This window comes from Equus caballus, chromosome 4 (genome assembly GCF_041296265.1).
Source record: "Equus caballus isolate H_3958 breed thoroughbred chromosome 4, TB-T2T, whole genome shotgun sequence".
Lineage (NCBI taxonomy): Eukaryota > Metazoa > Chordata > Mammalia > Perissodactyla > Equidae > Equus > Equus caballus.
Window position 1 is genome coordinate 107,165,873 of NC_091687.1, and position 12,166 is coordinate 107,178,038.

Consider the following 12,166-nt stretch of genomic DNA (forward strand, 5'->3'; position numbering starts at 1 on the left):
CAGCTACAGCCATCTTTTAAAACCTAAATCAGTTCATGTCACTCCCCTGCTCTTCCCCACTCCACTCACATGGCTGGTCATTCAGGCCTCAGCTTAAGTGTCACCTCAAAGAGGCGGCTTCCCTGCCATCCCATCTCAGACGGCTCCCAGGCAGTCCGCGCAGCGCCGGGTCAATGCCTCCGTGGACGGCTGCCGCGGGCACGTCCCCCCGCCTGCCTGCTGGCGTCTCCCTCGCCACCGGGAGGTACCCTCTGGCGGGGATGGCGACCCGGGCCCCGAGGGCCCATGCCGCAGAGCCGGGACCACAGGAGGCGCCGGGACCCCGTGGGAACCCCGGGGCGGATCGGCCCCGGGACAGGCCGGGCTCTCCAAGAGGCCCCCAGCACGGGGAGCTCGCGGAAGCCCCGCAGGAAGGGCCTCCTCGCGCCCCTCCCTCCCCCACCCCCCGCCCACTGACCCCTGGGAGGGGGCCTGCGGGCTCAGGACCCGCCCGGCGGCTCCAAGGCCGAGCGGCCCGGCCTCACTCGGCCCACCGCCTGCCGCCTTGGCTCCAGGAGCGGGCCCTCCAGTCAGGTGGCCCGTCCTCACGCCGCACAGCCCTGGGAAGCCCGAGGCGGTGAGGCCAGAAGGGAATGCAGCCCACTGCCCTCCGCCCCGCCTCTCCTCGGCTGCTCGCTGACGCGCTCCGCCGGCCCGCCCCGCCGCCTCAGGCTCTCCGGGCTCCGCCCCCGCCGCCTCGCGCCCTCCCGCCCGGCCCTTCTCCGCCAGGCTCCCGGCAGTTGGCGGGAAAGTCGGAGCTCCGGCGCGTGCGCACTCTGGGGCCCTGGGAAATCTGTCCAGCGACCCTTGACGTCACGGATCACAGTGCACTTGATTGGCTGCTCTGCCGGTCAACTCCACCTCCGTCGTGGGAGCAGGCCGGTTCCTGGCGGCTGGGGTTTCCTGCAGGTTCTTAAAATCCTGGTACTGCAAAGACCCTCAGAAACTCTCTCCTCCTGTCTTGTTTTACAGATCCAGAAACTTGGGCCCAAAGAGAGGAAGAAACGTATGGTCCACAAGTTAATGGCAGAGCTAGCGCTAAACCTAGGGGTGTAACTCTGGGCTCAGCTCAGGCCGCCGCAAAGCTGAATTGAAGGAGGAGCGGATAAGGAGAGGCAGGACCCAGCTGTGCGTCCGGTGCTCCCTGACCTACAGGACGGGCAGTAGGTACAGTTGTTTTTGTTTTTTCTAAATCTGGGTCCTTCACTCTCACCTGAAGCATGGTTACCCCTTCATGCTCACCGACCCCTGCACCCACATTCCCGTTGGCCTTTCTGCCCTTCACCTCACCTCCCTACCCCAAGGCTGCCTTTATCATCCTGCCCTACTGTCTTAACTCCCTCATTCCACAGCGGCCCAATGCTACCCAAGTCTCTGAGCTGGCTCATCCTCTGGCCAGCTGTCCTTTTGGGCTTTTCTGACGCTATCTCACTTGGTGGCCATTCCGCCACGTCATGTGCCAGAGGGGCAGGTCTGCCTGGGATCCCTGAACAGCTGGTGGATGCCAGAGGAGGAAGGTGATGGAGCTGGCACTATGGGGCAGATCCAGGAAGACCCTGCAAGTTTGCCCATCCTGAGGCCCCTGGGAGTGAAGCAGCTCAGAGGAAAGCCTGCTGGAGACAGCACCAAACAGCACAAGCCTGGAAACTTTTAATGTGCAAACAAGGTTTAGACAGGCTGAAGGGGGACCTCAGGAGACCCCGAAGAGGAGTGTATCACTTGCCATGAGTCCTAGCTCTCTCTCCGTCAGACACTGCCTGGCTGCATGGTCCATCCACCTCTCCCTGGTAGGACTGGCAACATCCACATCTGCCTGTGGAGGGGACCTCCTGCTGAGAGAGCCACCTTGGCCTGAGTCGGTTCACCTCAGTCCTGGGTTTGGAGCACTGTGAGAAGTGGGCCGGCACCCCCTGGGGCCTGGGGCATCTGCTTTCAGGCTCTCTCAAGGGAAGTGGACATCTGGAAGGAGAGGTGTGGATTCAGAGAGGTCTGGTGGTCCCAGAGGCTGACTGGTTCTGGCCAGGGCCCTGCTCCCAACTCTTCTCTTGCCTCCTACCCATCCCCACCCACCCCTACCCCCAGCAAACAGCTGGCTGGGACTGTCCACAGAACCCAGGACTCACCTAGTAGAGCACATCCTCGAAATCCAGCTGCAGGTAGCGGAGCAGGCGGGGTGGCAGCGGAAGGCGGGGCAGGGCGTGGGGCAGGCAGGCTGCCAGGTGCGTGCGGAGTGCACAGCGGCTCAGATGCTGTAGGGATCTGGGCTGCCTCACCAAGGCGAACAGGGAGGAGTAGAAATTGTGGTGCTTCTGGGGACAGAAGGAGGGGCTCAGCAAGGCAGCCTTGGACAAGTGGCACCCACTCCTTCTAAAGTGGGGAAGCTGGTGGCCAGTGAGTGTCTACAGGAGTCTCTAGAAGTAGAATGTTTTGGGTGTTCACTCTGAGTTTTCATCTTCTGGGACATGAGTGAGTCTCGGGGTAATTTCTATGGGGCAGAGTGAGGGTGCCACTGGGGCTTCCCTTTAGGAGGTGGGAGTCTCTTGGGCACAGGCTGAGTGTGTGTTGGGGGTCCTGGAATCTGACCTGCAGAATTTCAGGAGGCACCAGGGCCATGGCCTCCTCAGGAAGCTGCATGACGCTGTAGGTGTTCATCAGGACCTCAATGGTCCTCGGGGACATGCACCAGCGCTCTAGCACCTGGAGGAAGCAGAGATGCATCAGCACTCTGGGTTACCACACACTGCAGGGCCCTGGTCAGTCCACGCAGGATGAGCGGACAGCAATAGCACAGCGGTTGTGGACTGAATTGTATCTCCCAAAAGATAGGTTGAAGTCCTAATCCCACTACCTATAAATGTGACCTATTTAGAAATAGGGTCTTTACAGATGTGATCAAGTTAAAATGAGGTCATTAGGGAGGGAATTCAGGGAGAAGGGACGAGGCCAGCAGAAGCCTGATGTAGGAGTCGGGGTGAGATCCAGTTGGGGCCAGATTTATTCTTTCATTTCTTCATTCAGCAAATATTTACTGAGGGCCGCTATGGGCCAAGCACTGAAGACCCAGCAGGGAGGAGGACAGACAGTTCCCTGTCAGCTGAGAGCTTCCACTTCAGAGGGGAAACACAATGAACTCTTAAATCACCACTTAGAGATATGCTGCTGCAAAGGAAGATAAGTAGGCTCAGGGACTGAGCATGCATGGGAGGGCACTGTCCTAGATGGATGGTCAAGGAAGTCCTCTCTGAGGAGGTAGCCTGATGCAGCAAGGGATGAGCCAGGCCAGGGGAGCAGCCCATGCCAGGGGACCGTCTATGTAGTCAGAAAGGCAGCCACACTTGGCCTGGACACACACAGGTGCCATCAGACCCACCCGTGCCTGTATGTAATACCTATAAGCAGATTTGTGCTTCATTCAGTCCATCTCTTGCTGTATCTGAAGCTACAGGTGGAGTCCACAGACTCTTTGTAAAATCTGCGAACAACTAAGTACTGTATCCCAGGTAGCATTCCTCTCTATAACCCCCGTGTCCCCACATACACTTGCCTATAACATTAGGGGCTTTAACACCCCTGTACAAGGAAGGGAGACCCTTCTGCCTGACAGGCTGGGAGTGCTGCATGTGTAGGGTGCTGCTGGGTAGTGGGAGCAGGTGGAAGGCCTTGTCCAGGGAACAGGGCCCCTAGAGAAAACATCTCACACACCCCACACACCCGAGACCCTCTGCTCCTGGCCATGTATCTGGGCAGTGCTTGCCGGAGCTCCCCCAGTCCATCTGCCCAGGGCAGGCCTCTTCGCCTCACTCCTCCTTAGAGCTAGGAAAGAGGAGGCTGGTTACTTCGGACTTTCTTGCTCTTACCTGCTGCTCCTGCCTACCATTCGGGCCAGTTTCTCCATCCTTCCCGGGCCATGCTGATTCTTGCCTCTGCACACTGCCTGGAATGCCTGTGCCTTCCTCCTCCTTCTCTTCAAGCCCTGCGCATCCCAAGTCCCATCCCCTCCAGGAAGCCTCAGCTCTTCCAACCTGCGTCACCCTCTCCCTTGTCTAATGATACCCTACATTGGGATAATGCCTAACAGCATCCCAAGCCCTTTCACATACATGATTTAGCTGTAGAACAACACTAGCTCACAGGGATTGAGCACTAACTCTAGGTTAGGCCCTGTCCAAAGGGCTTTATAGGAATGAATTCATTTAGTTCTCACACCAGCCCTACGAAGCAGGCATACTGTTATGTCCCTATTTTACAGATGAGGAAACTGAGGCCCAGGGAGATTAAGCAAATTGCAGACTGTCACACAGGTCGTGTGTCTGGCTTCAGAGTCTGCACTCATAGTTGCCACCTACCTGAGGTTGTTGGGAGGACTGAGGGAACCCATATAACAGGTGACACACCTTAGAAGAGTCTGGTGTGTAGTCAGGGCTATGCTTGCTCCTCCTGGTATCCACTATGCTCCTAGCTTTTCATCACTGTTAGTTCCTTGTATCACATGCAGGGACCTTGGGTTCAAAGAATTTCAGTGACTTGTCTATAGTCACACAAACAAGTGTCAAAGCCAGAGCCTGGATCCAGGTCTCCTGAGCGCCCAGTCCAGTATGGTGGTTCCTGGAGAACTGGCTGGGGCTGGCAGTGATCATAGGTGGGCCATGGTGGCCTCCTTGCAGGGAGCAGTTCCTCACTGGAGGACAGGTACTCCAGCCAAGCCTGGAGCAGACCATGGGAAACAGATACAGACTCCTTCCTGCACTTTCTGATCACTTGGGACATGGTGCCCAGATAAAGGGACAAATGGGGCAATTTGCTATGCTGGCCATTTTGGTCCCAGAGGCGGGGCGGGCAGTAGGGTCCCGGGAAATCCATTTGCTGCTCCACCTCCTCCTCCCACCCCCTCCCCAACAGGGAAATCATTAGCTGTCAGAGCCGCCGTCAGATTACAGGGAATTGCTTGGAATTGCTCGTCTCCTAATTATCTGGTGTTAATAGGAGATTAATTAGTGTTAATTGTTGATTTTCTTGTATTTTCCCAAAGGGGAGACCAATCTGCCGAACTCTCGGGCTGTTTAATTATTTGGTCTTGCTTAGGAATCTAGACAGATGCTTCTAGGTTTGTGAGTGAAGGGGAGAGGCAGGGACAGCAGGGGAGCATCCAGGATGGGTGGGCCTGGATGGGATAAGCCCCGAAGCGGGGCAGGGATACCTGCCCACAGCCATATCATCCTGATCCAGCTCCTCGGAGAACAGGGGTCTACACCCCAGGCTCACTGCCATTCGTTACATCATATAGCCCCCTCCAGACACAACATAGCATGGGACAGGGCCCCCTGCCAGGGCATCAGTAGCACAGGTCTTCAAGTTGAACCCACTTTGGGGAAATTAACATAAAATAAGATACAGGTTGGAAATTGACAGTGAAAGTCTTTTTCTCAGGTGCCAGGGCAGGCTGGACTGAGTGATGTGTGTCCTGCTAAACTCTCAGAAACCAGGACCACGTCCATCTGCAGATGGTCATGAGGCCCAGCACCTCGTCACCCAGGCTCATCACTCTGCCTTGGGGGAGCCTCTCCTGTAACGAGAGTGTCTCACTGAACAGGTCCCACTGCCAGGCAGAGCTTCCTAAATGCTGCTTTCATCAGCTCACTCTCCTGAGGAAGAAACTACTTCCCGCTGCCCACATCAGTCCTGGCTCCTCCTTCAAGACTCTTTTCCGATCCTTTATAATCTGGCCCCACTGTAAGATTCATCAGTCCGTTTTCATCACACATGCACATACATATGCATGCACTCACATACGCATGCATGTGAACACATGGGAACACACATGTATACTCATGCGCATGCACATGTACGTGTGTGCACACATGCGCACACACATACACCGCCTGTTGGTCTGTGTCCTCACCTTTACCCCTTGTTGGGCTTTGCTTACTTGTCAAATGAAAGGCAGAAAGAACCGACCTATCAAGTGCCCAAGTGTCCTAGGCTGCAACTAGAGCAAGTGGGAGCGCAGGTCTGGGTCTTCCCGTCCCCTCACTGTCGTTGCCCTCCCTCTGCCCCCAGACCCGTACCTTAGGGAGGGCCCCAGGCCAGACTCGGACAGCACCATGGTTGAGCAGAGCCCGCACTGCACGCTCTGGACTCTGGGCCAGCGCTGCGGCTGGGCCCTGCAGAGCACAGTGCAGGGCTGTGTGTCCCCCATAGTCCATGGCATTGGCACTGACACCGCAGGACAGGAGAAGCTCCACGACGGCCGCATGGCCCCGGCGACAGGCCAGGTGTAGGGGCCGCCGCCTGTCCTGGTCGGCAGCATCGGCATCAGCTCCAGCTGAGAGTAGCAAGCGGCACAGCTGGAGGCAGCGGGCGGTGGTGGCCTCAGCGTCAGCAGGGGATGTACAGCGAGTGTCACAGGCAGTCAGCAGTGGGGTCCAGCCTTCGGCATCACGGGCATTGGGGCATGCGCCCCGTCTTAGAAGCAAGTCTGCCAGCTCCACATGGCCAAGTCGGGCAGCCACATGCAAAGGTGTCTCCTCTTCCTCCTCAGACCGACCATCCACTTTTGCCCCAAACCTCAGGAGCAGCTCTGCACACCTAGTAAGGGTGAGACAGCCGAGGGCAGGAAAATGGGGCACAGACCTACACCCCTGCATTCCTGCTGGTCTGAGCAAAGCAAACATGGGGGGCACTTTGGGGGGTTCCTGGCTCTGTCTGCCTTTCTCCTCCATCCTGTCTGTCACTAGTCATCCCAGCAACATCCTGCAGGGTCAGTGATACACTTTTTTCAAGTCTACATGCTCTCCGCAGAAATAGCGCACTAAACCCTCTGTGAGTGTAAAGTCATGAAACAGCCATGACGCAGTCAGAACAGGTGCCTTCTGAGGGCTTTACGGGCACTGACCTGTTTCATCCTCACAGCATTCCTACAGCAGGTTCAGATGAGGAAACTGAGGCCCCAAGGGTGTGTGGACCCAACCCATATTCACACAGCTAGTGAGGGGAGGCCCAGGGGGCAGCAGGGCAGCTGGAGGAGTCTGCATGCTGGGACCAGAGGAGGAAGTGGGGAGTGGGGTCTGACAGTGGGTGCAAGTGGAGATGGGGACAGTAGGACAAAGAACAACAAAACCACAATTGGCCAGCCAGATTTGCTCCATGATGGCTGTCAGGGAAGGGTGTGTATGCCTGTAAGAACCTGTGCACCAAAATTCAAGGCTCATGGACTTAGCTTCTTTGCTAAGATGAACTCCAGTTTCCCCACCTGTAGAACGGGGATAATCACTGGTACCTAGCCCTAGCAAGTTGTGAGCATCATCTGAGACAATGCTTGAAAAGCTGTTATCATTAGAGCTCATAACAGCAGCATCTGGTGGGGGGAGTGGGTGGTATAGATGGTGATGGATCATGAGGGCTCCTTATGTGATCCTGCCCACCTTTCTATATGTTTGAAATTCTCCATCATATTTTTTTTTTTGAGGAAAATTAGCCCTGAGCTAACATCTGCTGCCAATCTTCCTCTTTTCGCTGAGGAAGACTGGCCCTCAGCTAACATCCGTGCCCATCTTCGTCTACTTTATATGTGGGACGCCTACCACAGCATGGTATGCCAAGTGGTGCCTTGTCCGCACCCGGGATCCGAACCGGCGAACCCTGGGCCACCAAAGCAGAATGTGCGCACTTAACCGCTGTACCACTGGGCCGGCCCTCATCATAATTTTTAAAATACATTTGTTTACTCAAGAAAGGAAGGAATGATTATCACTATGTGTAACCTCAGGGAAGCGGGGCTGAAACGTGGCCAGAAGTAAAAATGTGGGATTGTATAGAACTGTGCTGTCCAGTACAGCAGCCACCAGCCACATGTGGCTACTGAGCCCTTGCAATATGGCTAGTCCTAATTGAGATATGCTATAAGTGTAAAGTACACACCAATTTTGATGATTTGGTACAAAACAAGAATGTAAAATATCTCATTAGTTTTTGTATTGATTACATGTTGAAATGGTAACATTTTGAATATATTGTGTGAAATAAAATATATTATTAAAGTTAATTTCACATGTTTCACAGATACTTGTACACCCATGTTCATAGCAGCATTATTCACAATAGCCAAAATATGGAAGCAACCTAAGTGTCCATCAATAGATGAATGGATAAACGAAATATAGCATCTACATACAATGAAATATTATTCAGCCTTTAAAAAAGAAGGAAATTCTGACACACACTATTACATGGATGAATGCTGAGGACATTATGCTAAGTGGAATAAGCCAGTCACAAAAGGACAAGTACTGTATGATTCCACTCATATGAGGTACCTAGAGTAGTAGTCAGATTCATAGAAACAGAAAGTAGCATGGTGGGGTGCCACAGGCTGGGGGGAGGGAGAAATGGGAAGGTATTGTTTAACGGGTACGGAATTTCAGTTTTGCAAGATTAAAAAAGTTCAGAAGGTGGATGATGGAGGTGGTGACGGTTTCACAGCAATGTGAACGTACTTAGTGCCACCGAACTGTGCACTTAGAAATGGGTAAGATGGTAAATTTTATGTTATGTATCTTTTACCACTGTTTAAAAAATTCATTTCACCTGTTTCTTTTTCATTTTTTGATAAAGCCACTAGAAAATTTTTAATTATATACACAGCTCACATTATATTTCTTTTTTTTTTTTTAAGATTGGCACCCGAGCTAACAACTGTTGCCAATTTTCTTTTTTTTGGGAGGGGAGGCTTTTTCTACCCAAATCTCCCCGGCACATAGTTGTATATTTTAGTTGTGGGTCCTTCTAGTTGTGGCATGTGGGACGCTGCCTCAACATGGCCTGATGAGCGGGGCCATGTCCGCACCCAGGCTCTGAACCAGCAAAACCCTTGGCCACTGAAGCGGAGCACGCGAACTTAATCACTTGGCCACGGGGCCAGCCCCTCACATTATATTTCTATTGGACCACACTGGCGTGGAACACATGTTCAACCATAATATGATAAGTCAGTGGAGTCCTCTAAAGGCTGATGAGGTGAACAGTGGGGAGAAGGTCCATGAAAGGGGGACCCAAACATCAAAAACTTGCCACCATTCAGGGGCAAGATGTGAAATATGGCAGGTGTGCAGTCAGTAGAGAGAGGGCCTCCATTGTATGTACAGTCAATTCCAAGAGTTGCCAAGACTCCCTTTGCCTTTGCCAGGATTCCATGCTCATCCAAAAACTGTAAGTGAAGACTCATCGCCCAACGTTCCCTACACAAAGGTAATAATTATTTGGGTCACTGTAAAGGAATATCCCCTACAGTAAATAAGACATTGTCACATTTGGGTATATCTATCAGTTTCTTCTTTGGTTTGTTGGGCTCCATCCCTGAGCCCATTTATCTGAGGGTGCCTGCCAATATGGAAATTCCAAACCTGCCAAGTTGAGAACCAGACCTTGCCCACAGGGACCACTGAGGCCTATGTGGATCACTGGACAGTCAGCTGCCTGAGGGCAGGACCTTAGTTGCCATTGTGCTTAGCACAGTGCCTGGAACACGGGATAAGCTCAGAGAACATTAAAACTTTACAGTATACCACCTCCCCATAATGGATACAGACAAGTGCCAATGCAGGCCATGCAGCTGGGCCCCTGCCACAGCCTTCCTCCACAACTGCGGAAGCAGAAATTCTCCCAAGTCCAGGCCATTCCAAAGCTCACGGAGCCAATGGTTGGATGGTTTTGGGAGTAATAGCACCCTGACTCCCCACCTGAACCCTGACTCCTCCGTTCCAGCCCACCAAGCCTGCCAGCCCCTGACATGCTCCCCCACCCTCCCTGAGGTCATCTCTCTGCCTCTTCTAGAAGTAGAATGGGGGTTGGGTAGAGGGGTCACTCACTCCAGGGTGCCAGCCCCCCGGCAGAGGTGCAAGGGGCGTTTCCCATCCTGGTCAGGGATGTTGGGGTCAGCTCCTGACACCAGCAGCACATGGACACAGGCAGCGTGGCCTGCAGCACAGGCCTCATGCAGGGCGGTGCGGCCCCCAGGGGCACTGTCAGGCCTCGCGCGGCGCCTCAGCAGCAGCCGTAGAACTTCCGTGTGGCCCCGGCTGGCTGCCACATGCAGTGGAGTGGTCAGCTCCTCTTCATAGGTCAGAGACCAGAGTCCTAGGGAGAGAGGGGACATGGGCCTCAGACCCTGGAGGGAGACAAAGAGCTTCCAGGCAGGTGGGGAGGTGGGCAGAGACTGGGAAGAGGGAGCCCAGAGCTCCATCCCCAGCCTCCCCTCTCCTGCTCAGACCCCCCCAGTGCCCCTGGCCCATACTCAGAGCACGGATGTTGAAGCGGAAATCCCTCCATCGCTCTGGGTCGCTGGTATCAAAGACGGAATCTGGAGCCAGGCCGGTGCTGGAGTCCGTGAGGATACGGGACACAGTGCTTATGTCCCCAGCCAACACTGCCTGCCAGAAGGCCAGGGCAGGTCCGGAGGCCGTGCGGGTAACGATGGGTCCCTGGCCAGGCTCCGGGTGCTCTGCAGACCCTCTGCTGGGTTTCTCCACCAGCCTGGCACAGAGGGCATGTCTGTCACCGGGGGGCTCTTCCTGCCCCCTGCACTCTTCTGGGGACCAGCTCATGAAGGCAGAGTGTGAGCATGTGAGAAAGGGGGTTGGGGGGAGGAGAGGTAGGAACCAAAAGCAGAGAGAGGAAAAGGAGGAGGGAAACACAGACAGATGGAGGGAGAGCGTCTCTATGTCCCTGAGCTGAGCCTGACCTGGCCACGCAGTTCAGCAGGAGCTATTCTGGGCTCCGCATGACTTCACTCCTGGGCCAAGGTTTAGGCAAGCTTCGGGTGGGGCAGAAACTGCCAGGGGCTTCTCCTTTTCCTCAAGCACTTTGTACCTCTGTGCCTGATGCGATCAGCCCAGCCCCCTGGTCCTCACCCCTGACCCCCACTCCCAGCTGCCTCTCACCCCTCTGGTGGCTGCTCCAGCGAGGCTCCGCAGCCCGGCTCTCCAGCAGCAGGTCAGCTGTGCTGTGCGGGGGGAACAGCTCCTGTAACCTCACCAGGTCTCCGGTGTACAGGGCATTCTGCAAGGCCATGTCCTGGCACAGCAGCGGGGACGGCCGAGGGGGCTCCCACGCTGGGCAGGACTGGGGTCCCCAGACCCGGCAGACAGGGGCCAAGGGGAGGCACCCCACACGGTGTCTCCAGTTGGGTGGGGAGCTCCTTCCCCCAGGCATGGCCAGGTTCTGGGAGAGAGAGCCAAAGAAGTGAGACTCAGGGCAATGCTGCTGGTGGACTGGACAGGCAGGTGCCGGGCCTGAGTCAGGCAGAGGCCGCAGTGGGCGGGGCAGGAGAGCACACATAGGCCATGCCATAAATAGTCCCAACTGGCCGGCTGTCAGACCCCGGGGGAAGAAGCCCTCAGGCTGGGAGTGGGAACTAGGGAGGAGCCTGGAGAACAGAGTGAGGATGGAGCCCTTCAACCCTGAGCTTCACCCAGGAGTTAAATACATCAGGGTTGAAAGGAACTACTCAGTCGGTGGTGTTCAATCTGCAATTTCACAGGTAAAGGAAAATGGAGCCCGGAGGTGGGAAATGATTTGCCCAAGGTGTGACAACTTGTTGCAGAGCTGGAACTAGAACGGGAGTGGGAGTAGGGGCTCTCAAGCTGTCATTTTTGCACTCTTTCTCATCTATCATGTACTTCACCAAGCCAGCCTCCAGCAGCCTGGGCTCTGAGCCCAGAGGGAGGGCATATGGTGCCAGATAATTTTTCCTGCACTCCCAAATGTCACCAATTAGCCCTGTACCTCCCCCCTCCAAAACCCAAGGGAGAAGTCCACAGTAGTGACAAATGGCAGAGAGCCCCACTCCGTGAGGCGTCCCCTGCAGCAGTTCTCTAGAAGACAGGGGAAATAGGGCTCGACCACAGGCAGCAATAGAAGTCATCATGCCCATCCTCAGTGCTGACACCCCCCCCATGCCGATCCTAGGTGCTGGCCCCCCACCTCCCTAGATGAGCCCTGTTCCTCTCATGGCACCTCTACCTGCTGTGGTTAGAGGGGATCTCAGCTGGAGAATGAGAAAGAGGAAGTGGCTCTCCCATTCAGGCACATTAGGATAATGAGACTACTTTTGTTTGGGAAAATAAAAAGGAAA

At 54.9% G+C, this 12,166-nt stretch overlaps 1 protein-coding gene across 4 annotated transcripts; it reads right to left on the reverse strand.

Moving 5' to 3' along the window:
- Positions 1-1,667: 1,667 nt before the first annotated feature.
- Positions 1,668-11,515, reverse strand: ASB10 (ankyrin repeat and SOCS box containing 10). Of its 4 annotated transcripts, none has more exons than XR_011438043.1 (6): positions 10,974-11,515; positions 9,903-10,170; positions 6,105-6,624; positions 2,623-2,736; positions 2,163-2,450; positions 1,668-1,998 (listed from the first exon to the last, which is right to left on the reverse strand). XR_011438043.1 is itself a non-coding variant. In XM_001495177.7 (6 exons), the coding sequence occupies exons 1-5, from the start codon at positions 11,380-11,382 to the stop codon at positions 2,163-2,165; spliced, it is 1,497 nt and encodes a 498-aa protein (XP_001495227.4). In that variant the 5' UTR covers positions 11,383-11,515; the 3' UTR covers positions 1,668-1,998. The 4 variants fall into 4 exon arrangements, 2 of the variants coding, with proteins under 2 accessions (XP_001495227.4, XP_003364953.1); XR_011438044.1 differs by lacking the exon at positions 10,974-11,515 and adding an exon at positions 10,328-10,786; XM_001495177.7 differs by having other exon boundaries at positions 2,163-2,348.
- Between the last annotated feature and the right edge of the window lie 651 nt (positions 11,516-12,166).

What these genes read in the sequence shown, in the direction of transcription:
- ASB10 (XM_001495177.7), bottom strand. Translation starts at nt 11,382, where the DNA reads ATGGCATGGCCTATGTGTGCTCTCCTGCCCCGCCCACTGCGGCCTCTG. An exon ending in CTGGAGCAGCCACCAGAGGG is followed by an intron (nt 10,171 to 10,973) that starts GTGAGAGGCAGC and finishes CTCTCTCCCTAG; the next exon opens with GACTCTGGTCTCTGACCTAT. An exon ending in GGCCTGGGGCCCTCCCTAAG is followed by an intron (nt 2,737 to 6,104) that starts GTACGGGTCTGG and finishes TGCTTCCTCCAG; the next exon opens with GTGCTAGAGCGCTGGTGCAT.